General features: G+C 44.2%; 1 protein-coding gene across 1 annotated transcript in view; it reads left to right on the top strand.

The window, feature by feature from the left end:
* Positions 1-26622, top strand: part of GUCY1A2 (guanylate cyclase 1 soluble subunit alpha 2) — a 136840-nt gene that overhangs the window by 16340 nt on the left and 93878 nt on the right. Inside the window, exons 2-4 of the mRNA XM_033146218.1 lie at positions 2880-2941; positions 8373-8494; positions 14291-15009. Of these exons, the coding sequence (XP_033002109.1) occupies positions 2880-2941; positions 8373-8494; positions 14291-15009 (903 nt within the window). The remainder of the gene's footprint in view (positions 1-2879; positions 2942-8372; positions 8495-14290; positions 15010-26622) is intronic.

The following is a 26622-nucleotide window of genomic DNA, read 5'->3' as shown; positions in this document are numbered from 1 at the left end:
GATTTTTTATTTTATTTTACTTTGCTAGAGCACATCGGATTCTTTTTAAATGCTTTCCCGAGACAGTAAATTTAACTCCTGCTGAGAGCAGATGTAATTGCCAACTTGATTTTTTTAAAAAAACAACAACACACACAACAACAACAATCCCAAACCTGTTCAGAGGCTTAACCCTCTTTCCCTTCTTTGTTTTTCAAGTATATGCTGAGCTGCACATCTAAACGCAAAAGTGCAGGTAAATTGCTAACTCCTGCTATTAGAAGAAGGCTCCTACAAGTTGTCCATTCTACTTACGGCCGATATTGGACATTGTATGGATCTTTCGTTTTTGCTGCCGTTGCAGCGAGAATAATTGAGCTGTGATTTATCACAATTTTTATTAAATTGACTTGGCACGATGGCCTTCCTTTTCCTGCATATTGACAGGACAGGGGAAAGATGACTGAACTCAGCGTTCCAAGACCTAAAATACAGCTGAAGTTCAAGGTCCCTCATCGAAGTACACGTAATTAAAAGCAATTTATATCTACCTCTGCAATTTGGAGTCCATGCAGGGATCATTATTGCCAACCTGATTTTCTTAATGTGTGTTCTAAAGCCAAATTTATCAAAATTAATAAACATGTGAGTACTCTTCCCAGATGATGAAGAAAGGCATATAAATGGGGGACATAGAAACATCCTGCAAACAAATCCAGATGCATGCCAAATGTATGATCACTGTCATATAAGAACTCCTACAGGTATTGCAGTGAGGAGGAGACAGTATTGGGTGGCAACCCTGGCTCCCTCGGCTGCCATGACTCAGGGAAGCATTGATGGGGAGAGATGAAGGCAGAAAGGAGGAGGAATGAAGCAGAGAGAGATGCAGACAAAAGAACAAGGCTGGGATGGATCTGCAAGTGACACTTGGGTGATTGGCTCCAGCAATGGCAGAAAGCAGGAGACTGCTTCCAGTGATAGATGCAGGCAGAAGCTACAGATCCATTCCAGCCTTTTTCTCCTGCCTGTGTCTGTCACTGTCTCATAGTTATGTTTCCCTTCTTGTTTTTTAGTGCTGTTTCTTTATTGCTCTTGCGTTTCTTTGTCGTTTTATGCTGGTTTTACACGCATTTTTTTCCCCTGCTGGTGCAACTTCTGTATTGCTTGTTCTACTTGAAAATACAGTGGTACCTCGGTTTACGAACTTAATCCGTTCCGGAAGTCCGTTCTTAAACTGAAACCGTTCTTAAACCGAGGCACACTTACCCTAATGAGGCATTCCACCATTCGGATTCTGTTCTTAGACCGAGGTAAAGTTCGCAAACCGTGAGAATACTTCCGGTTTTGCAGAGTTCGTAAACCGAATCATTCGTAAACAGGACAGTTCTTAAACCAAGGTTCCACTGTACTTGTTTTCTATTGATTTTTAAATTGTGAGTTGGCCTGATGACATTGCAAGTTGGGTGGCATATAAACCTTATTCATACAAGACTGTTTTAATCCCTACCCACCTTCTTGGGTGATGAGATCAGCAAAGCGGGCCCTCTTGGCAGCTCCCCACTCAAAGTGTGGGGAATAGCGGCCCAGGAGAGGGCTTTCCCTGTGACTGGCTCCACACAGCTGGGTCTGTCATATTCAGTGTACAGCTCTCACCATAAGCTGATGATACACCTCTTTAAGTTGACCTGTGAGGTATTTTGTTTTGTGGTCCTCACATTTGTACTGTTTTGACCCCTTATGAATGTGTTGTTGTTTTTTTTAAAGTAATTGTAGCAGTTTCTTTTCAGAATTGTTTATTGCATTTTTCTAACCTGCGCTGGGATCTTAAGGTATCTGAAGAAGTGTGCATGCACACGAAAGCTCATACCAAGAACAAACTTAGTTGGTCTCTTAGGTGCTACTGGAAAGAATTTTTTATTTTGTTTTGGGATCTTATAGTGAAGGGCGGGTAAGAAATACTGTCGTACTTTGGTAGTCAAACGCCTTAGTTGTCGAACAAATTGGCTCCCGAACGTCGCAAACACGGAAGTGAATGTTCTGTTTTGCGAACGTTTTTTGCAAGCCGAACGTCCGACACAGCTTCCTTGGCTTCCGATTGGCTGCAGGAAGCTACTGCAGCCAATCGGAAGCTGTGCCTTGGTTTTTGAACCGTTTCGGACTCCCGGAACTGAGTAAATTTGAGAACCAAGGTTACAACTGCATTAGAAATAAATGAAAAAGTTTGTCCTTATCATTTACATATCATGTGGCATACTGCTCATGAGTGAACCATGCCCACTTTTCTCCTCACCGGGAGAAAAAAAACCATAATCCCTGTGTTAGTATTATGTTTGAATGCTGTGTCCCTGCCATGATCAGTAAAGCAAGAACAAACGTGGGCTGCAGATTATGGTTTGCTGTACATGAAACAAACCATGATCTCTGGTGAAGATGTAACACTAAACCAGGCGATTGTGTATTTATTGCTTTCGGCATGAGTGGAAAGGATCGAAGTGTGTCGTGAGTCAGTTGTGCACGGTAAGCTACGTTTATGGTGTGCTGTGACTTGTGAATGGGACCACTGTGTTTTGTATTAATCAGCGCTGGCTAAAGAAACCGCTGCTGATTTAATGGAGGACTGAAATATCAGGGAAGGGCCTTGAAATATTGATGTGTTTGTAGAACAAAAACAGCTTGCTACTTCTGGGCTGCTTTCTTCCCGTTTCTCTGGGGGAAGCACAGCAGATGTGCGAAGAGAGAGAGAGAGAAAATGTGTAATTGGGAAAAAAACACCATACATTAGATTAAGCGATAAAATCAGTAGTCACCTCCAGACATCGTGCTGAGCGCTAGGCTGGCTGACGAACTGCTGATAACTTTCCTTTTTTAAAACCATTTTTTCTTTGTTTATTCTATAGCCTCAGACCATAAAACAGACTCTCCAGAGGACGCTGCAGCATTACGAGCATCAAGTTATTGGGTAAGTAGAGCTCATTTCTCAAAAAACAGGGAGTGGATAGATAGATGGTGGCGACAATAAGAAGCAATTGACATTAGGATTCTATGATGTTTGATAACAGGAACACCTCATGGTGCCATAGGCACATAGGAAGTTGCCCTTACTTGGAGACCTCGGGGATCGAACCCGGGACCTTCGGCATACAAAGCAGACGCTTTGCCACCAAGCTATGGCCCTTCTCCCTTTTCCTTCTTCATTGCTAGCTTGTTACGCCAATTCTCAAATGGCTGTGGTGCTGTTCATATAATTTGGATGCCCACAACTGCTCAGCTTAGGCTAGCTTATTCTTCTCAATGCAGAAAGATCCGTTATATTTGTTGTAAGCTGCTGATACAGTTTTGTCCACAGCCATGGAATTTCTCTTAGGGATCATTCACACCCCTTTCCCTGGGGAAAGTTGTCCCACCCCTTTCCCCGGGGAAATCCGCTGCCTACTGCTGAATCGCCGCAAACGTTAACTGGCAGAAAACCCTATTGACGTTAGATTCGGTAAACAGCGGGTTTTCCCGGAGAAAACAGTTCCTAGAAATCACGGGGCAAACAGAAGTATGGATGAACCCTTAGTGCATTGTAAGAAACGCAATGGGATTTAGGACTCAGCTGGGGGTGAATTTGGATTCCCTCAGGAATATGTGGAACTAGATTTTTTTTCCTAGAAAAAGAGGTGCTGGAATACACCACGAACACCTCCCTTGTTTCTCTTATAATGGTGATGGTGCCCACCTTGAGAGGTGCCAGAACTGAGTTCTGGTGAGTTCCAGCCAAAAAAAGAAAAGAAAAGGCGCTTTGTGGTGTTGCTTCCTGGTTTTGGGAGAAGTAGCTCAGCTTATTTCAGAAGTCGTGGAAAGCTCTGTACTACTGGCTCAAAGAAATGCTGTGTGTGCACTCAACAGCATGGGAAGGGAAAGATATGAATTGAGCTCTTAGCAGGGTTTTTTTAAATTAGTTTTTATTATTTTGGGACTATTTTATGGAGAAACTGTATGTGGCTTGTGAATTTTATTGTACTGTAATGTTTTGTTTTAAATGCTAATGTTGTGCACTTCTTGGAGTATTTACAGAAGTGTTCAGTAAAGAAATCGGTACCAAATACCGTAACATAAGTAATTCTGGGGACAGGATCAACTTTTTCTGTTTTAAAACGGAAAAGGTGGTTGGATTCCCCCCCCCCCAGGTTCAGGATTCTGATAATATTTTTTTTAGCAGAGTGTAAATACAGTCCTATGACCTTTCTGTAGAATGAATCATGTAATGGTTTATTTATAAACAGTTCAGATATATTTGCCTTGTGGAAATGATTTCAGACCTCGGGCAGACTGCCTTTCTATTGTGCTAAACGTAAGAATACATCACCTAGTCCTTGCTAGAGAGAGTGTGCTACTCCAGTTAATGCTTTACAAACGTGAGTAACACTGTGTTGTAAGAAAGGAAAGGAAAACGGTGTTGATAGCTGAAAGAGCGAAGTAGAATGGTGTTGCAGCAATACAGTAAACTATGTCTATGATAATATTTTTTATTTGGAAAAGACCTTTCTTGTCCAGCATTCTGTTTTCACAGTGGCCAACTGCGAATGCTTCTGGGAAGTCCACAAACAGGACCACAGCACTCTCCTGCTTGTGTCTCCCAGTACTGCTTCTGATACTGGGATGCCATGAGCTGGCCGAGTCAGCACAATGTAGATGGATGATTTGCCGGGGAACTGGGGAAAGGTCTCTAGTGAAATGGGGAGGTCTTTGCCAGACTTGGGGGTGCTTGATAATGAGGATCCTGGGGAGTGGGGTGGGACCCCTCAGCATGCTTTCTCACCTCACCCTTGCCTATGGTGACAGCCACAAGCCCCTCCTGCCTCTTCAGACCTGCTCCACAGTACGGCTGGGTGGTATATCAATACAGTGGTACCTCGACTTACGAATTACTCTACATACGAATTTTCCGACTTACAAATGAAAAATGTGCCTGCACGCCTACAAATTTTTTGACATCTGAAGGACATCCATTGGTGGTTTTAGATGGGATTTACTCGACTTACGAATTTTAGATGCGGTTTACTCGACTTACGAATTTTTCTGAATTTTTCGTTTCCAATGCATTCCTATGGGAAAATCGCTTTTTTCAACTTACGAATTTTTCGACCTACGAATGTGCATTTGGAACGGATTAAATTCGTAAGTCTAGGTACCACTGTATATCGTCCAAAGCCAGTTTGAAGTCCACATCGTGATACCGGTTTCATAATCTTTGACCTGGCAATATATGTGCTATGCAGAAATCACAATGTGTGGAAAACCGTGAAGCCCAAATTTCTCTCTCTTGATTCCTGCAGCCCCTCTTAACTCTGCCAGATCAGCTCTCCCCTGGCTCATGCAAGGGGGGCAGCGAATCGCAAGAGCAGGCGCTGGCAGAAATCACGATGCAGGGCAAAACCGCGAAGCTAGCCAATGCCTTTACATAGCTCCATCCTTATTTCAGACATTGTGGTATATTGATATATTGCGATGTTTAGCTGGTGATTCGGTATAGAGCAATGTTGGAAACCAGATATCGCCTAGTCTTACTCCACAGTGCCTTTTGCATTATCCCCCCCCCCCCTTGGAGTGATCAGGAGCTGGGTCATAGAATCATGGAATCATAGAATCATAGAGTTGGAAGAGACCACAAGGGCCATCCAGTCCAACCCCCTGCCAAGCAGGAAACACCATCAAAGCATTCCTGACAGATGGCTGCCAAGCCTCCGCTTAAAGACCTCCAAAGAAGGAGACTCCACCACACTCCTTGGCAGCAAATTCCACTGCCGAACAGCTCTCACTGTCAGGAAGTTCTTCCTAATGTCTGTCTAGTCCAGTGGGAAGAATGCTGTTTCCCTCATGTCCTTTCTTCCAGGCTTCTCATAGATCTGGTTGGCCACTGGGAGAACAGGATGCTGGACTTAGAGGGGCCGTTGTTCTTACACAGAGCAGATCCGGGGAGAGCATGGGGGCACACGGAGAGAAAAGAGGGGGGAAGTTCTGTTGCGCAAATGGAAACTCTTTTGATAGTGGATCTGTTTTGTTGGCTAACGGCCCCATGTGTCTGGATACGCTTGCTGAAATGGGAAAGTTTTCAGCCAGCCTCTAAAGAAACACAGCAAAGGCGACGTGCCTCATGCCATTAGATGTGGAGTTCCAGCGCACACCAAAGGAGTGACTCCCCACGAATGAGGAGCGTGAATGTTGTGTGGCGCCTGTCAAACGGCAAGTGTCGCAGGTCAGATCAGAGGAAGACACTCGCCTTCTTTGTCATGCCCTCTAAGCTGAATGTTATTCCCAGGGGACATTGTTGACGCAATTGTCCCAAATCCATGGGATGCTGGAGCAATTGCCGAGTGTATATTGCCTTAGAATCATAGAATTGTAGAGTTGGAAGGGACCCTGAGGGTCATCTAGTCCAACCCCCTGCAATGCAGGAATATGCAGCTGTCCCATGCGGGGATCGAACCTGCAACCTTGGCATTATCAGCACCATGCTCTAACTAACTGAGCTATCCAGGCTCGACTGCCTTTACAATAAGACTGGCAAGCCCATGAAAGTTGATAATTTGTACCAATATTTAGAAACACAACTCCGCCCCTGCCCCCGCCCCCCCCAGTTCAAAAATGGACCCAAGTAGCAGCATCAGATTATATATGCTCCAGAGATTTACCCAGTTTATCCCTTAACAACCCTGAGTAACTGCCTACACCTTGTTTATATTGGCCGCTGTACCTTTACTATATAGTTTGGATGAAGCCTCTGCCAAGGTGGGTTAAGCAGCAGTGACAAGTGGCAAATGCCAACTGCTGCTGTGGGCTCTTACGTAATTCCCCAGGTGCCCTGGCAGCTTTGGCATGCTGTACAAGTTCGGACCAGGTGTACGTATAGGTGCAAAAAAATTCATTCCAGGCTTCTGAAACTCTCTACGCTTTGGGGGGTTCGCCCTTGTGCATCCCGCAGCCTCTTTTGTCAAGCTGAGCTGCGGCGCTGTGCTTGGTGTTAATAATGCTGGCGCGTCTGGAGAACCCCTCAGGGTAGAGTGGGAGGGAGAGAGAGAGCTATTGCTTGGGGAGTCTCCTGTGCATCCTTACTCATAGCTCGATGCAGAATATAGAACAGATGTGGGAGAAAGGGAGTGGAAACCTTCTGGCAAAAGAGCTGCTCTTCTTTTAAGCCTTGTGTTCCTAAGACTCGAGGCTTGAGACAGGGAGTGTGTGTGTGTGTGTTTGTTTGTGTGTCTGTGCTGCCTGCAGAACTCCACCCTTTTTTCTCTCCCCTTCCCGAACCATTTGGTGTCCCCCCCCCCAAGCTTGACCATTTCACTTGCTTGCTTCTGACTGTAGGTGATTCAATCTAATAGCTGGTTTTTTTGGGGGGGTGTCAAATTTGGAGCAAAACGGGGCCATTCAAAACGAAGGTTCCATAGGTATGCAAAATTCTGTAAGCTTGTAAATTAAAAGATGCTGTATACGCATTTCTGAAAACCCCCAAAACTGTCTGTCATGAACCTTTTGCTTACAGAATGCTGGTAGCAATTGAGCGTTTGGTTGGAGGGAGGGAGGGAGAGAATACAAAGGTCTAAAGAAACCAGGTCAGGTAAATTGTGGGAGTCTTACCGATTAAATTTACGGTTGAGAGCAGGAGGGGAAGAAGCCTAAAAAGTGGGAGAGTAAGGTGGGGGGGGGAGGATGTGTGCCGTGAGCTTTAAGAAGCTCCCTCATATACACTCATTCCACAGTTACATTTCAAGAAGAGGGACGTGAAAACACATTTTCCCCACTCTCCAGAACTGCATGCCTCCCCTAGTCGTCCCCACTATATAGGGCTCATGTTTGGAGCTGGAAGCCTCCTAGTGCTGTATCGCCTAGCAAGGGGAGGTCATGGGGAGTGGTCCTTTTACCTTCCCTCCTCCTCAAACTCCTCCAAGAGATTACTGTTCCAGGTTGTTTGGAGTCCTCTTAGAGGACTGGATGCACTACAACATTATGTTGCAGGTCCTGCTAGTCATTTATGAGATTTATATAGCCCCAGTACAGGTATAGATCCTTGGGCAGCGGCTCTGAGAACTAATCATTTATTGCTACTTTCTGTTCCCAGTCCTTTAGTCAGTCGCCAATCAATAAGAGCACATTCCCTCTTATCCCTTGACTGCTAAGTTTACACATAGCCTTTGAGGAGGGATGTTTTGAAAGTCCAGAGTTCCTGGATTACTCCCACATGGCATGCTTTAATAACTCAAAATGTGGATGTGGCAGAACTTAACCTTTGAAGAAGCCATGCTGATTCTTCCTGAGAAGGCTTGTCCTTCTGTATGTTCAGTCATTCTAGATGCCTAGTTTATTTTTGTTTTGTTTTCATGCACCAATTTTGTGTTTCTTTCTAGTTACAGGGATGCTGAAAAAAACTTCCACAATCTCTCTAACCGGTGCTCCTACGCAGACCGCCCTGGCAACGACGAAACTGAAGATGTCTCAGGAATCCTCCAGTGTACAGCAAATATACTCGGTACTGTGTACATTTGTGTCATTAGCAGAAGACATTTTTCTGAGTTTCCCTTCTTGTTTTCTGAGCTTACCCTTCCATGGAGGCCCAATATGCAGAGTTCAGCTTGGTAATGCCAAGGTTGCTTCCATGCTTCGTTGCCTTATAGCCCAACATTATGTTCCCAACTGTTAGTGGTTAGCTTGATACCTCTTGGAATTGGGGCAGAAAAGCAGCCACCCTCCTCAGTTGTCATCTCCCCACTTTTTGAAGTATACCAACATATTTGACCCCACTAATAAAATCCCAGGCCTGATGTCTAAATATCTACTGGGTCCTGATGCATATAGACACAAACCCAAGAGTCCTTGATTGGTAAAGGATGCTATCTGAGCATTCCCCACTATGCAAACGGTGTACATGCCATGGCTTTGCAGAGAATGCAACAGCCTCAGCTTGTGCTTTGGGGATCTACATTGCATTGCTGGATCAGGGCATAGCTGCCCACTCTTGTTTTCCTGCTGACAAGCTGCAAAGCCTTGGATAGATTATTTAGGGTTTTTTTTGGATACAATCTACTGCTTGTAAATGGTGTTTCTCATTGTCAAGAAGTTGTGGGTAAGATAATAGGTGAGCCTATCTCAAAAAGCTCCTTCGGATTCTTATACATGTGCTCTAAACGTTCTAGTGCTGGGAGAGTTTTGCTTCTCCTTGGTGAAATGTTCAAAGTTAGAAGCTATGGGATTTTGCTACTGTGGGTGGTGGAAAGCTCACTCCCACTCCATCCTAACTGTGCTCTGTTGGTCCTTGTTGTCTGTCTTCCATTCTGCATGATTAAAGGCCTTTTTAAGTGGACCCCTCTCCAGTTCCGTAAGCAGGCATTCCTGCTTTTGCCTTCCAGGCACACTGTTTCTGCGCTTCACTTTGAGTGTGGCCCCTTCTTCACCTGGGTGTCTCTTGGCCCCCTTTTCTTCCTCTTTTATTGTCCTCTGCAATGACTACACTTTTCTTCTCCCAAATTGCACAGTCTCTGCTCTCTAGATGCCACAGCGACCTCTAGAGGGCCACAGGTTCCTCGCCCCTGTTCTTCTGAGGGAGAAATTCCTGGCAGGTTGCTCATTTAGTGCCTTTCCAGGAATTTGCAAGCAGCTAAAACATCTCTCCCCACCCCCTCTGCAATTGTGCTTTGTGATTCTCACACTTTAACATTATAGTGTGTCGAAAGCTGTGCAAAGAAATTCTCACTGTTTGCTAATATCTTGCGTGCGTATTTTTAAGGGTGTGAATTTAACCACCAAATAGCTCCCCCGCCCCAAGTTGCGTCTTGCAAAGACCCTTAAAGATTTCTATCACGTGTTTGTGCCTTAGGAGCTGGCCTGTTCTATTTCACAGCCCATGTTTTCCAATCCTGCCCATAGGTGTAGAACGTTGTCGCTGTGGCGGCTCGCTGGAAAAGATTAACTGGGCCGCGTCATGAGATTTATTGAAAAAAAAAAATCCTGTGCAAAGGAACAGGTGGTGGTGGTGGTGGTGGTGGTGGGGAAGTCTCCAGCAACATTTCCACATGTATGGATCTCTTTCTCCATAGCTTGCAGTTGGAGTCAATCCCGTGCACAAGTCGTGGATTAGGAAACAGGGGCAGGGATGAGATAGAAATATTTGATTACGCGGATATTAAACTACTATGTTAAATTACAAAAAAATATTATTTGTTTATTAACTATATTTCCTGCACTTCCTCTAAAAGTACTCTAGGGCAGCAGGACATGAACAAGAAAACAATAGAACCTCTAAAAACAATTCCAGTACAGGTTGCAGGCTGAGATATAATTGCAGTAACAAGCATTCCTGGTCCAGGGGAGACGTAATATTGACTTCCTGCAAATTGGTGTTTTGTTAAATCAGGAACCAGCTTCGTGAAGGCATGCTTCTACCCTTTCCCTTCCCAATGTTAAGCATGGTTTCACTTTCTTGAAGTGGGGGTGGTCAGGCCTCGACACCTTGATTCCTCCACATGTTTTTAAACCCATTTAAGAATCTTATATCCCATCATTTCCACCGTTATGGTCTCCGAGGCTTAACAGCGTGAAAACGTAATTAAAAATACCCACAACAACAGATTAAAGCAGGCTTCCTCAAACTTGGCCCTCCAGATGTTTCGAGACTACAGTTCCCATCATCCCTGACCACTGGTCCTGCTAGCTAGGGATCATGGGAGTTGTAGGCCAAAAACATCTGGAGGGCTGAGGTTGAGGAAGCTGGGATTAAAGCAAAGCAACCTTAAAAACCAAAGCCAGCAAGATGCTTCCTTTAAAGCAGCTAAAAGCAGGTTGATTTATCATTACGAAGAGTTCTAGTCAATAGGGTAGACTTAACCCTTTATCTAAAGATAAAAAGGGATGTTTTCAGGAGCCTGTGGGGGGCGGGAGTTCTGTAACTCATAGACCACCACAGAAAAGTCACCCAGTAACCACAGAAGGGCCTATGGCAGTAATAATCTCCACATATCATTGGATCAGCCCCATCCAGCACAGCCAATAGTCCCAGATGATGGAGGCTGTAGTCCAGCAACATTGGCCTTCCCATTATATGATAATATCACTCAACGGGCTGATTTGTATAGGACAGGGTTTCCCAAACTTGGGTCTCCAGCTGTTTTTGGACTACCCTTCCCATCATCCCTGACCACTGTTCCTGCTAGCTAGGGATGATGGGAGTTGTAGTCCAAAAACAGCTAAAGATCCAAGCTTGGGAAACCCTGGTAGAGGAGAAGGCAGTGCATTTTTTTAACTACTGGGGGGGGGTAGCTTTGCTGCAAGGCCTTATGAAGCTATTAACGCTGTAAGTGTTGAGCTTCATTTGGGGGACTGCATTGGAATTATAATCTTTTTTTCCCTGTGGATATGGACAGATAATTCCCACCCTCCCACTTCAACTCTACTCTGTTGTTTCCTGCCTGCGGGCATGAAACCCCCCCCCCCAAGTTCAGAAGACAAAGCGCCGTCCAGATTGTGCATTTTTTCTTACCTCTCCATTGGGATTCCATTGATATCATTGGGGCTGCTGAATATTTATAGCAAGTAGCTAATTCATGCCCTTAGGAAATAAATATTCTGGTATAAACAAATGACGTGGTCTTTTGCTGTTGTTTTCATTCTTGGCTAATTATTTGTTAATAGGGAGATTCTGGAGGGCGAGGGAGATGTTGTGGTTGGTTCTGCAAGCTTCCTTCCTTCCTGGTGTTCTCTCAGCGTGGAGAGAATACCGGCAGGTTGCGTATGAAAACTGCAACCTGTTACGTAAACATGTGGCATCGGGGATTCTTAAATCAGAGCCAATGCATTGCCAGACATAGTTCTGCCTGTTACCCCTATCAAGTCCCATCCACATCATGCAGTCGTGGCAGAGCCATGACTGGTGGTGAGTGATGCTCTCAGGGACTGCGTGGAAGTCTGGGAGATCAGCAGCAGATGGGACCAGAGCCAATGATAGGCAGAGCCAACTAACTGTGGTGTTTTCTCCGTCATCTTAAGGGCCATGGCTCAGTGGCAGATCATCCGTCTTGCATGCTGAAGGCCCCAGGTGTAAGCTGTGGGAATTTGCACTTGCAAGGAAACTTATGCAATGCCTCCACATTGCCAGAGGACAAAAAGAGAGAGAGACATTCTTAGCAGATTGTCGGATGTTCCTAACTTACGCAAATAAGTCTACCAATGGAAGACCTTCTGCCAGTCACCTTTGAATGCATGGCTGCATAATTGTGTGACTATGAAAGACTTAAGGGACGCGGGTGGCGCTGTGGGTTAAACCACAGAGCCTAGGGCTTGCCGATCAGAAGGTCGGCGGTTTGAATCCCCGCGACGGGGTGAGCTCCCGTTGCTCGGTTCCTGCTCCTGCCAACCTAGCAGTTCGAAAGCACGTCAAAGTGCAAGTAGATAAATAGGTACCGCTCTGGCGGGGAGGTAAATGGCGTTTCCGTGCACTGCTCTGGTTCGCCAGAAGTGGCTTAGTCATGCTGGCCACATGACCTGGAAGCTGTACGCCAGCTCCCTCGGCCAGTAACACAAGATGAGTGCTGCAACCCCAGAGTCGTCCACGACTGGACCTAACAGTCAGGGGTCCCTTTACCTTTATGAAAGATTTGGTTAATGTAAATGCCCCCCCCCCATGATTTCCTCCAGAATGAAGCAGTTCACGTTGTTGGTCCATTGAGCTCAGTACTGTCTACACTGATTGGCAGCAACCCTCCAGGGTTTCAGACATGGAGTCTTTCTAAGGCCTACCTGGAGCTGCCAGGGTTTGAACCCGAGACTTTCTGCATGCAAAGGAAAGGCTTTTACCCCTGAGGCTATTCTCCTTCCTCAAGGCCACTGAGGGCCAGTGCTGTTTGGTAGGTAGTTTTATTTTTCCTGCCCCTGGATATCCTTGCTAAGTGAAAGGAAGGCTGGCATTAGCAGAGAGTGGGAGGGATGGTCTCCATGGAGACTGGGCTTTTGGAAACCCTTCTCAACATTCCTTGCCCTGTTAGGCAAGAGGCTGCCTGCAGAACACTTGCAAATGTCAAAGCCATTGCTAGAAATATTATTTGGTGGTTCCTAGGAAACTTTAGTTTCCCATGTTACTTTCCCCCCTTCTTGCTGCTTCTGAGTACAGAAGACGCTGTTCAGCCTAAGAGATAACAGCGACCGGAGGGTCAAATGCTCAAGAGAGCCACTCCTCAGACTGCAAATGACAAGCAGTCATCTTAAAGCAGGCTGTCCATAAGCAGTCATCTTTTAAGGTAATAGCCTACCCAAGCCAGACAACATTTGGTGCACGTTGTCATTCAGTGGTCTCCTATTTGACAGTGTCAGCTCTTGCTATTCCGACATTTTCTTAATCATAAGCGTGAGCTTCTGTGACAAGAGCTTGAAAAGGTTGCATACATTTTTGTTTTAAATTATAGCTTGCTGGTACTGTCGTCTATCTAATCAGTATCTTCCTGGCATGTCTTTCAGGTAGGTAGTGCTTGAGGACAGTGTGGAAGCCGCTGTTCTCAGTTTCCTGAGCATTGCAGGAGGAGAAGGGTGGTGGGGTAGGAAATTTCATCTCCTTCATTGGTCCTCTAGCAATTGGTATGTAACCATAGCTCAGTCTGAGGTCCACCTCACAGACATAGACAATAGACTGGAGGTCAGCTCGTCAAGTCTGGCCTCCTATGGAGTCCTGCCTGACTTCCCAAATTGCTAACTTACAGTGCAATCGTAACCATGTCTACTCAGTCCTATTGAATTCAGTGGGGCATATTCCCAGGTTAAGTGGGTTTAGGATTGTGGCTCTGGTAAAAAAGAGAGAGAGATGTGAAGGGAGTTGTGTCTGTGATAACAAAATATGCATTCAGTTCAGGTCCAGCCCTACCAATAGCAGGGTGAGTCAGTCACCTTGTGTGACAGGAATTAGAAGGCACCAGTGGTAGCTCTCCTAGATCTCTGTGTGCTACAAATCTCTAGCTGTGTGTGCCACAGGCCTGCCATACACCTCCTAAACTAGCCTGTTGCTCTCCAGTGCATTGAAGTCATATTCAAATGGCAGTCCAGTCAGCTTCTGTACATGGAATGTGGGCAGGGAACCATCTTGTCCTTCACCTAAGGCCGCAAAATGTACTGGGCTAGCCCTGTTTGTGGTTGGAGGGATAAGGATTTCAGGCCTTGGTCCTCTACCCCTTTCTATCCTGCCAAACTTGGCTTAGTAGCCCCCTGAACTGGCCCACTTCCCTTCCCCCCACACCACTGCTGTGCAACAGTGGTCTCTTGCTGATATGTGCTATCCGTTGCTGTGCAGGCTTGAAGTTTGAAGAACTGCAGGAGAAATTTGGGGCCGAATTCTTCAACATCTGCTTTGACGAGAACGAGCGGGTCCTCCGAGCCGTGGGTGGCACCTTGCAAGATTTCTTCAATGGCTTTGACGCTTTGCTGGAGCACATCAGGACTTCGTTTGGAAGGCAGGCCACTTCAGAATCCCCTTCTTTCCTATGCAAAGAGCTCCCCGAAGGCAACCTGATGCTCCACTACTTCCACCCTCATCAGATTGTTGGTTTCGCCATGGTGGGTATGGTCAAGGCGGCAGCCAGGAAAATCTACCAACTGGAAGTCGAAGTGGAGCAGATTGCAAACGACAAATTGTGCCCCGAGGACTCGAACCCGGGCAACTGCAGCTGCCTCACTTTCGTCATCAAAGAGCGTGAAAATGCAAACATCACAAAGGCACTTCCTCTAGGCTCTTCCCAGTCCCCCTCGGACCTGAGGATAAGCATCAGCAACTTCTGCCGCGCTTTCCCCTTCCACCTGATGTTTGATCCCAGCATGCTAGTACTGCAGTTAGGGGAAGGGCTTCGGAAGCAGCTCAGATGCGATGCTCACAAGACGCTGAGGTTCCAAGACTGCTTCGAGATTGTTTCCCCAAAGATCGGCGCCACGTTTGAGCGAGTCCTCCTGAGGCTGTCGACACCCTTCGTGATCCGAACCAAACTTGAAGCGTCTGGCTCTGAAAATAAAGACAAGGTAATGTTACGTTTAGCCTGCTTTAAAATAAAAAAGGTGTGTTGGCAGATCAAGGAGTCTTCTAGCAAGCACGATCCGTAAAACTGAGGGGGAAACAACATTTCGTAACGGCCAAATTAGACAAAACATTGGGCGATCTGTGGATAGACCAATGATCCACTGGGGTGATAGGCACTGGTCTCTGCTTTACACTGCTGGAGTCATTTTACGGAGTGTTACTTCTCCCCTCCTTCAGGTGCTTTCCCTCACCTAAATAGTTTAAATATGAATGAATTAGTTTTCACTGATGAAAGGTTTTTAATAAATTGCTTCACTTGAGATATTTTTAAATCCATATGTATTTTTTCACCTTATGAAATCAACAGCTCTGACGCTAGCCAAGTCATTTAATATCATAACTCATAGCCCTGAATTGTTGTTTGTTTGTTTGTTTGTTTGTTGTTGTTGTTATTGTTGTTTTGTCCCATTTAAAATTCAAATTGAATGACCTGATGGTTATTGGACCATAAGGGACATCTGCCAGGTATAATTTGGGGGCTCTAATTCTTCCTTCATTCACAATCACTGAACAGCAACAGCAGCAGCAGCAGCAACAACAACAACAAACTTGACACTTGGCTGTTGTCTGCAGCCTTTGTACAACAACAACAACAACAACAACAACAACAACAACAACAAACGTGACACTTGGCTGTTGTCTGCAGCCTTTGTATAAAAATCCCAGATTCAAATTCTGGATGTTTTGTCCCTTCCTTCTCCCCCACAGTATTCCTCACACTTAGTTGTCAAAACTTGTTTAGACTCTGATGGTTTCCAAAATGAATTACGTTGGCTAATTTGACAGCTGTCAGTGGCTGTAAATGAGAAAAGTGAAAGAATAGATGGCAACATGGCTTAACAACAACAACAACAACAAAAATCACCCAACACACTAATGGTTGTGCTTCACTGAACTTTAATAATATCTTGGATAGCCACTTAGCATTTTTAATTAGGGATATGCAAAACGTTCCCTATTAATTCCAAGGATGCTGAACATTGCATGTTGTTTGGATTTACTTGGGAAAGCAGGTATGTGTTTTTCACAAGGGAACAAGTTTTTTGAATGGTTAGTTTGCCTGTTACTTTACATCCTAGCATGAGTCCCCATTGGAGAAAAAGGTGGGAGAAAAATGCAATTAAAAGTTTCCCCATTCAAAGTAAGAACCGGCTTGCTTTCACTTATGTTCTGGTGTAATGTCAACTGCTTTCTTTGCTTATTTTAATTCCCTATCGATGTGTTGCGTGTCTTGCTCTTGAGAAACGTGTCAGCTACACAAAAGACATGCCTATTGCACACCCTTCGCTGTTGCCTGTAATTGGAAGCTGTTGTGAAATATCTAGTGGAAAGTTATTGTTTCTTTGAAACTTTACTATTAAAAGGATCTACAATTACTATTAAAAGGATCTACAAATAAGAGTTCAGAAACTCTTCTTTATCTGCAGTACTTTTCTGCAAATATGCAGTTACGGCTTCTGAATACAGAAATCGCAAAATTTGTTCCATCCCTATTTTCATTTGTTCTTTTTCAGGTACGTCAATAAAAATATTATTGTTATTTGCAGTCTTTTGTGATTAAATAGTGCATAATAACAACCTCAGATCTACGAGATAGATCTGTACTTTGTTGATCAACTTAGAACCCGGGGACCCAAAAATGAAGTGAAACGCAGAAAGAAGTATATTTGGAGCAAATGATGTCTTTACCTTCCTGGGTTTAGAATTGATAAAAGTTATATATTCACTTGTGGCCTGGTTCAAAAATCCGAAGTAGCAAAAATCCAAGACCTTCGTTTGTGTATATTTCTATTTTGTTTGCCTTTTCTTTTCTTTTCTTTTCTTTTCTTTTGCCATCTGAAGCTAAGAAATAAGGTGCAAAGTCTGGAAAGGAAGAAACCTATTGCCGTATTTCCTCCTATTAACTGTACTGCTTGCTGTGCCTGCTCCTTTGCCTTTAAATTGCACCAAAGAAGGAAGGATAGCTGCTTCTCTTCTCTGCATAGCTTGTTATGAAACTGAAACTGTTAGGGCTTCTGGGAAGGGATATGATGTCATTTCATTTTCTTTTTCTGGGATGTTGTATATTCAAAAGGAAACTGAAATGACATTGCTTTCCTTCCTAGAAGCATTTGAGGTTTCAGTTGGCTGCAGCAGAGGCAATTTTAGGGTAGTGCAACCACTGTGGTTGTAGCGGGCAAAACTGTAGAGGCAGCATTGAGAGGCAGGAGGTGCCAAATTTTAGCATCGCACAGGTTGTCACTGAAATTTGAGAGCCCAAAGTCTGCCACTGTGCACAGCAGCCATGGACTTGCAGTTAGGGATATGGGAGAAATTTGATTTTGTTTGCATTTCAGTAAGAAGCTGCCTAATTCACACTTCCTGAAGCAATATGCACACAGAAACGCAATTATCCTTTGAAAAATTCAAGCTTCTCTGAATTGTGCAATGCAGGTCCTCCAAATAAATGTAACATGCCCTGGGACGTTCGGGTGGGTAAATATTATGATGACTATTAATGACAACAACTACCAGTGTGCAAATATTGCATTGTATTAGGGGAAAGTGTACATAAAAATGTATTTATTTAGTGAAAATTACATAGGGGGGGAAAGCATTGTATTAGGGAGTCAGCTTGCAACAGCATGTGTATTAGCTGAAACTACATATAAAAATGTGCTTATTAGGAGAAACACACAGTAAAATGGCGGTGAGTTTTCACGAGCATTTGTAAAAAGAAGAAGAATGGCAAAGAGCTGCAGAAGTGTGGAAAATTGAATTTAAGATTGGAAAGAGCGACACACAGAGAGAAATTGAAATGGACTGATCTGTCCGTCTCTGGTAGCGACGGCAATGCAGCTTAGCTGCCAACTTGCTTTTATTTAAGTAGAAAGAAAAGAAGAGAAACACATCCCTACCCCCACCCATTCTGTTGCCTGCAGAGCTTAGGGCCTGGGGAGAAGAAGCAGGGGCCCTGGAGGTCATTCCTTAACAGTACCCCTGGGGCTGCCAGTCCAATCCAGTGTGCCATTCCTTCACTTTATTCTGAAGCACTTGTACTGCAGACTCAGGCACAGAGGCCTCCTCGGAGGGTGGATGATTCTTCCGGCTCCTGGCATGAGCGTCTCTGATAGTTTGTTCAGGGACTCTGCCACCTCCTTATGTTACGTGGCTTGGGCTGTGTGGGTTGCTGCTCAAGCTCAGCTTCCCAACTGGAAGGCGACAGGCCTGTGGATTCTTGGGGAGATGCAGTATACTCCGAATGGCATATACTTCTGGAGTCTTCATGAGGGCATGATTGAATCGTACCAGTGTAACGATACAGCCAAAATAACCTGCCCTCAGAGGAGACTGTTTGGATGAGAAACAAGCCGAGTGGTGTTTCCTCACTAGAAATCCGCTATACGTTTTGGAAAGTTGTTTGTCTTTCTGTTCTCTTGCAATATTGCAACCAGAATCGTTGATATTATTATTATTTATTGAATTTATATACCCGGAGGTATACCCGGAGGTCTCAGGGCAGTTCACAGAATTAAATCAAAATATAAAACCACAAAATACATAATCAAAATAAAAGCAACAACCCAATAATACCCCCTCCCCCCCAAATAAAACCCCACCACATTTTAAAAGGGCATAGGATGTCAATCAAACCAAACAAAGGCTTGGTTAAAAAGGAACGTTTTTGCCTGGCACCTAAAAGTGTATAATGAATAATTAGTTTTTGTCTGTGTCTGGGTAAGATTTGACTCCATTTTGAATCAAGATGGCAGATTGAATCTTTTAAGAACGGCACTGATTTTAACCACTGATTTCAAAACTTCGCTGCTTTGTTGTTGTTGTTTTGGCTTCTTAGAATCACTGGGCATTTCTGCATTTTATTTAAGTTCCACATATGCACACACACACACACACACACCCCTCACATTTTATCTTGAGGATTTTTTTCTTTTCCAAATCCCTACTCAGGCATGAAAACACTTGGGGGCCCTTTTCTCTCTGTCTCTCAGCCTGATTTATCTTGTTGGGAGTTAAACTTAGGGAAAGCGAGCTACATGCAGTGCCTTGATCTCCTTGAAGAGCAGTGGGATATTAATGCAATACATGAATAAAAACAATCGGTACAGCACATTGACATACCTAGTAGCAGAATCCTGAGTTTAAATAACTGTTGCATTGGAGCGATAATCTTACATATTATATTAGAGGCCCATAAAGGGGATTCGAGAGAGCTTTTACAACTTGCTACTCATTTTAAAAATGCCGAAAGGAAAGAGCTAGATCTACTGTTAAGTGTTTCCAGGAGAAGCTTCATGAAAATTCTTAGAAGGTTGTACAATCATGATGGGGAGAAATATTACGCTGCCGGAGGGCTGAGGGTGGAAGCACTGCCGTCAAAACTGACGTTGAGCAGACTCATAATTTCATTTAACGTTCATGCAAATATGTGTCCTTGTCTCTTAGCTGGAATGCTAAACATTAAAAAGAGCCTCAGATTTCCCTCAAACCCCCTCCCCTCCCCATCATCTCAGCCGACAGGTCTTTCATCCTTGTAGTCTCTGTTCGTGAATAATGAAGAATTCAGTTCTCCGGTATTGGGCCAACATTCTGTTCTCTCACTTGAACACAGAGTTTCTGGCATTGAGCTCTGGGAATATGGGGGTCGAAATGGCACATGATGCTTTAGCCATCCAACTAGCGCTCTTAGGATCTGAGATATTTCTGCTTTGATCTGGCAGTGGCGGTTTAGAGAGGCCCCTGCTATGTGCTTTGTGGGCCATTTGGGAAATGGGTTGAAATTACAGAGGCCCTTGGGTATGTTGGGAATAGATCACTTTCAGACCCGTAAATAGAATCTCAAAAATAAGCACTGCCTTCGCTCAGCCCAGTTCTCCCCAATGTGTCAAATGTTCACGTATGGATAATTAAGTGTGATGTGTCCAGTGACGGCAGGGGATGGGACGAAACGGTGGGAGAAATGTCATGCTGTCCAGCCCAGGCTGTTACTAATAAGAAAGGCTTGGCAGGCTTTTGGGGTTTCATGTTTTTGGCTAAAGCAGACCATTAAAACAAATAATTAAACAAAATGCTCCGTTGCGTGTACTTCTCCACCAGGAACAGAAGCGGGAGAGATTTGAAATTGGTGAAATAACTGTTGAGCATCTAAAGCAGGGGTCAGCAAACTTTTTCAGCAGGGGGCCGGTCCACTGTCCCTCAGACTTTGTGGGGGGGGGGGCGGACTATGTTTTTTTGGGGGGAAATGAACGAATTCCTATGCCCCACAAATAACCCAGAGATGCATTTTAAATAAAAGGACACATTCTGCTCATGTAAAAACACGCTGATTCCTGGACCATCTGCGGGCTACATTTAGAAGGTGAATGGGCCGCATCTGGCCCCTGGGCCTTAGTTTGGGGGATCCCTGATCTAAAGCATTCATTTATGAGAAAGGCAACAAAGGTCAGGGTACTATCAATTATAGCAACTGCTCTTTTGTAGAACAGAGCTTGCAGAGTCTACTTAATTATTTTCGAAAACAGTGAAGGTGGGTAGTGGACCAGAGTGGCTCAAAAGCAATGAACTTACACTTAAATCAGTCTGGGATTGCCGATCGGAAGGTCGTCGGTTCGAATCCCTGCAATGGGGTGAGCTCCTGTTGCTCGGTCCCAGCTCCTGCCAACCTAGCAGTTCAAAAGCACGCCAAAAAGTGCAAGTAGATAAACAGGTACCGCACCGGCCGGAAGGTAAATGGTGTTTCTGTGCGCTGCTCTGGTTCACCAGAAGCGGCTTAGTCATGCTGGCCACATGACCTGGAAAAACGATCTGCGGACAAACGCCGGCTCCCTCGGCCAGTAAAGCGAGATGAGCGCTGCAACCCCAGAGTCGTTCACGACTGGACCTTATGGTCAGGGTTCCCTTTACCTTTACCTTTTTAAAACAACAACAACCAACTAAAGTCTGAAGATTAGAATTCACAGAACACTGGGCTTTCATACTTGCCTGGCTTGTAAGTTCTGGACTGCAATTCATTTGAGGCACAGCCTGCCTGTCGCAAAGTTTATCTTATGCTGCAGAACCCAATCCTATGATGATGATTACCGTATTTTTTGCTCCATAAGACGCACTTTTTTCCTCCTAAATAGTAAGGGGAAATACCTGTGCGTCTTATGGAGCGAATGGTGGTCCCTGGAGCTGAATTGCCATGGGGCCAAAAGCAGATTGTGCTTTTTATTTTACAAAGAGAAAAGGGAGTGTTGAAAGGACCCCGCTCAGCAGCTGATCAGCAGGAGATCGGGAGGGAGATAAGAGTCCCTGGCTCCCTTTCAGCCCCGCCCTCCTTTCTTGAATGTGCTGCAGAGGGAGGTTGTTTGTTTCCCCAGGACATGTGACTGGCTGATTAGATTATCTGTCTGCAAACAGTAGAAATGGCTCCCTTTCCTTAAGATTTTTCAGAAATGTGAGTTAAACCCCATAAAAATGGGGCTTTCCCTCTTTGCTTTTTCCCCTTTGCAAAAGGAGCTTTGCTTTTCCCCCTTTGCAAAAAAAGCTGCAAAACCTTTAGCTGATCCTCAAAACAAAAACAAAAAAAACCCCTAGGGCTTTTCCCTTTGCAAAAAAAGCTGCAAAACTTTTAGCTGATTCTCAAAAAAGGCCTTTTGCCTTTGCAAAAACAGCAGCAAAACCTTTAGCTGATCCTGCAAAAAAAAACAAAACAAAAAACCAGGGCTTTTCCCTTTGCAAAAAAAGCTGCAAAACTTTTAGCTGATTCTCAAAAAAGGCCTTTTGCCTTTGCAAAAACAGCAGCAAAACCTTTAGCTGATCCTCCAAAAAAAAAAAAAAAAACCCCAGGGCTTTTCCCTTTGCAAAAAAGCTGCAAAACTTTTAGCTGATCCTCAAAAACAAAACAAAAAACAAAACAAAACAGGGCTTTTAGAGGAGGAAAACCAGAAAAATATTTTTTTTCTTGATTGTAGCCTTACAAAATGCACACACTTTCTGCCTTTATTTTCTGCACTGCAAGTTTCAAAAAAAATGGATCTGGATGCCCACACTAGAGCTAAGCTTGAATGTAGAGCTGGAATAGGTATCTATCTAATCTTACATCTTCTCCTATTGATCTCAATGGTTCTTACTTTCAAATAACCCAATAAGTAGCAGGAGAAGTTGGCCACTGATCAGTCTTTTTCATTCCTCTGATTATCTATACATTGCCATTATACTTTTCTCATGGATATAACTTAGCATCCTCAATCAATCAATCCTTAATTAAGATGCAGAGTTATGTTGTTGTTGTTGTTCAGTCGTTCAGTCGTGTCCGACTCTTCGTGACCCCATGGACCAGAGCACGCCAGGCACGCCTATCCTTCACTGCCTCTCGCAGTTTGGCCAAACTCATGTTAGTAGCTTCGAGAACACTGTCCAACAATTCCTGCCCCTTTTGTCTCCTTCCCTTTTCAGCCCGCCACTTTTTCTTATTTCTTTTATTTTTCTGTCAGCATGATTGTTTTAAATGTTTTTTTTATTGCATATGTGATAGGGCATATTGCATTCTGTAGTGTAAATATTTTTCATCTTTCTATGTATAGATAAATAAAACCTCATCTACACTGCCAGCATAGGAACTTAACTTTGATTGACCTCACAGTGCTTTGAGCAATACATACCATTGAAGTCTGAGGCTGAGGTCTGTTAAGGGTGCTTGGAATTGTAGCTCTTTGAAGGGTATACTACAGTTCCCATGCTTCTCTGGGGGAGAACCGTGTGCTTTAAACGTAGGGTGTGTACTCAGACTGAGTTTGACTAAGCAAGGTTGATTAAACCCTGGAAGAATTGCTTTTGTTTCCTTTCCTGATTTTTACTGGAGCTTAATAAAATAGTGCTACACCTGAAGTTCTTAGCTTCCGCAGGGTTGCTTTACCAGTTCATTCATTTGCCATTCAGCTGAAGCCATGACCTGGAAAATCCTATAAGCTTTATCTTTTCTCCTGTGTGTATAATTTTTAAGCTTCTTTCCTGTAGTCAATGTAGCGCTAGGGAAATACCCATAAAACTGCCATCTAATTAACAGTAAGCAGTGACTCCAACTTACTGTTTCCCATTAAACATTCTGTAAGTAATACAGTACGTAGCGCTTAACAACCGGGAGAGCATTTAGTGTCCCCCCCCCAAAAAAAAATTATGATAGAAATTTAGATTGGCAAGCTTTTTTAAAAAACAACAACAGTAAGCCAAATTCTGCCCACCCACCAACCTTTTGATTGCACGAGAAGTAAGAACTACAGTCACAGTTCAAAGCCACTGGCTTAGTTCTACCAAACTTCATTTTTAAACAGTTGGTGAGTTTAGGTGCATGTCCAGCAGAGAAGACAGATTCCAGGAATGGAGCTTGTTAGAAGTATTAAGATTCAGTGCGAGGATGGAATGGCGTACGGGTCGCTTCCCAATGACCTGTTTTGAGAAGCGTTCAGCCTGATCTGTTTGCAGAGAGATTAGACCAGGTTTGCTGTTTAATGAGCACCCAGCCTCATTTGTTCGTGGTGGGAATTAAGACGGCGTTGCAGCAAGCAAGGGTTATCCCGCAACATTCATTGGCAACTTCACTTTCCTTATCCGATATTTTGGGGGAAATTAGGTTTTCTTTCACAAGAGCCCCAAATTAGCTTTAATTGCACACCTGTTATTTGACTGGTTAGGACTGAACCCTACCCGAAAACAATGGTAGTTTGGAAGCACCCTTGGGGCATCATGGACCATGATTGGCAGGTGTGAGAGAGGCTCCTTCATACCCTCCACACTCACTGACCCTCCCCTTGCAAATCACCCCTTCCCTCACTACATTTTGCCTGCGGGACACTTTTCCACTTCTGGAGCCCACTTGTGGATTAAAAGAACAGCCGACACAGTCGAAAATGCCCTTTTGTAGGGAAAAATTAGCAGGTGAGAAAGTGTTATGCACCATCTCTTGCCCACCCAATTCCCACCCAGTTCGCACATTAATGTCCTGAGGCAAATTTGACGTTGGGCCTTCCTAGGTTTGCCTTGTAATGTGCTAGTCTCTCTCTCTCTCTCTCTCTCTCTCTCCCCCCCCCTCCGTAAGCCTCATTGAGGGAATCAGCAATGGAGACCAGTTCTAGTGACATAATTGTACCTGAGGTTGTTTTTTAATGAGGTGATTTATTGTTCATCAATGCTCGAAGCTCATAATGAGTAGTTTTAATGAGGATATTTAAAATCATTGCCTACTCTCTGGTATTCCGGAGGTTGCAAATCGCTGAGGTGAGATGCAATTTAATAGAGATGAGTGTTTCTCTGCCATGGAGAGCATGCGCCGGGGTTGAATAAAATTTCCTGTAAATCAGCGAGACGCAGCGTAGAGTACATCGCAATCAATAGTAGTTCTCTGACCTAGACTTGCAGTTTGGAACAGCGATCGTGCCCGCCTCATGTTCGTACGGGAAAATAGTATTTTAACAATATTCTAAGGGTACCGAAGCCTCTGTGTGCATTTTGTAAGGCTACAATCAGGGAGAAAGAAAACTAACCTTCCAAGGCAAGAACTAAAGGCAATGGGGTTTTGTTTATCAGTGTTGAAATCCTTGGAGCAAGAAGCCAACAAAAGCAAAATTTTAAAATTCAATAAAAACTATTGTCTGTAGTGAATCAGGTTGGGATGGGGCAGTTGGAAAGGGATCAATTTTGTGAGAAAGACTGAAAATGCTGTAAGCATTTACTTGCCTTTACTAGTAAGCAAAGATGTCATTGGGCAAGACTTTCTGGGCAGAGAATGCCAATGGATGAGGAAGTGTATATAGGAAATAGAATCATAGAATTGTAGAGTTGGAAGAAACCCTGAGGGTCATCTAGTCCAACCCCCTGCAATGCAGGAATCTCAAAGCATCCATGAAAGATGGCCATCCGACCTCTGCTAAAAGGCCACCACTTCCTGAGGGAGTCTATTGCCGAAAAGCTCTTATTGTCTACCGACCACAAAAACTTGCAGAATTTAAAGTACATAAAAGCATTAAAAGAGGGAGGGGAATCAGAACACATTCAGATTACGTAAGAGAAATTGCAATATTTAGATATTTTGCAGCTTGCTTGGGAATGTTTTAAAAATAAGAGCCCTAATGCAATGATGAACAGAGACTTTGCAGATGGACTCTGTAATGTGATAAAAAACTACATTTAAAAACAAAACTTGGCCCTGACTTCACTTCTTTATTATTACAAGGGCAATATCAGGGGGCTTTGGTTAGATCTGCCCCTTAAACATTATTATTAATCAGATTTAATTAAACATGTTGAGAGGAAGCCATTGAAGTGCGCTAGAGAAAACAATTTACTGTATTGAGCCAACAGTAAGTTCAAATAACGCTCCCCCCCCCCCGCCAAAGGTTGTGGCAATTGGTATGAGGAAGGCAAAAGCCCAAACAGGCCCGGTATGTCTACAGGCAAATTCCTCCCTGGCCCTGAATACAGCAAGGCTATATACCAAAAGAAGAATCAGTTACCTTACATATTTGGTCAACTCACTGGTTTTGCACACTATTATTATATACAGCTAAATCTGCAACCCTATTCAGAGTTACCTGGGAGCTAGTAATATAGAACTTCCTAGTAAACGTTGAAAAGATTGCACTGCACACAGGCTATGCATTTAATAAGTAATGAATGCTTCAAAAACAAAACAAAACAAAGACTATTTGACCTATATTCATAACATACTGTCAGGAAAACCCCCTCTCCGCGGCGGCCGGCATCGCGGGAGCATTTAGAGTACAGGGATCCACATCCGTTGTTTACGAGCTCCCCCTCCCCTTCCTCAAGCGGAAGCGACCATTCCTCAAGCGGGGAAGGAGAGGTGGAGCCAGGAAGGCGATGCAGGGGCTTGGAAGGGGTCAGAGAGCCTCAGCACTGCAGGGGAAGCAGGGATAGGGGTCAGGTTCCCATGCCCCGTGGTCGGTTACAGGAAGGACATGGGAGAAGGAGGAGGGGATTTAGAATCCTGCGGCTTTTTTGCTGGAAGAAAAACCGGAAGACTTCATTCCTGGAATCTGCTGAGCATTGAGATGGATGTTTGAAACTTTGCTCCACTGTACATAGCTTTCACAATAAAGAACTTAGTTTTTAGAAGTTCTTTGTTTTGGAGCGTTACTCATGAGCAACCACTAAGCGTCCTTACACAGACCTATAGTTATTATGAAGTATTAAAAAAGGAGATAAACACAGATGATGGTAAAACCCATTTTTTGTGTGTGCAAGGGTCTGTTTACTTTGCTACCTTAAAATGCAGTGAAGTTGTGTGAAGTTGCTCTTTTCCCCTATGGCTTCATTTGTGTCAGATTCATTTCAGTTTGTGTATACACCAGGAGGTGTTGATAGGCCCGTACCCTATGCAAAGGTGTTAACACCTTTGTATGGACTAATCGGGAAAGGCTTAAGGACTCCAGTCAGTGTGAAGCTGGTTTGAGAAACAACCTGAAGTGTTCGTAACCTGAGGCGTTTGTAACTCCAGGTACCACTGTACATGAGTACAGCCACACAACATGGTGAGCAGGTAGGATAACTGCTTCCCA

This window comes from Lacerta agilis, chromosome 4 (assembly GCF_009819535.1).
Source record: "Lacerta agilis isolate rLacAgi1 chromosome 4, rLacAgi1.pri, whole genome shotgun sequence".
Classification (NCBI taxonomy): domain Eukaryota; kingdom Metazoa; phylum Chordata; class Lepidosauria; order Squamata; family Lacertidae; genus Lacerta; species Lacerta agilis.
This window is presented reverse-complemented; position numbering and strand designations above follow the sequence as displayed.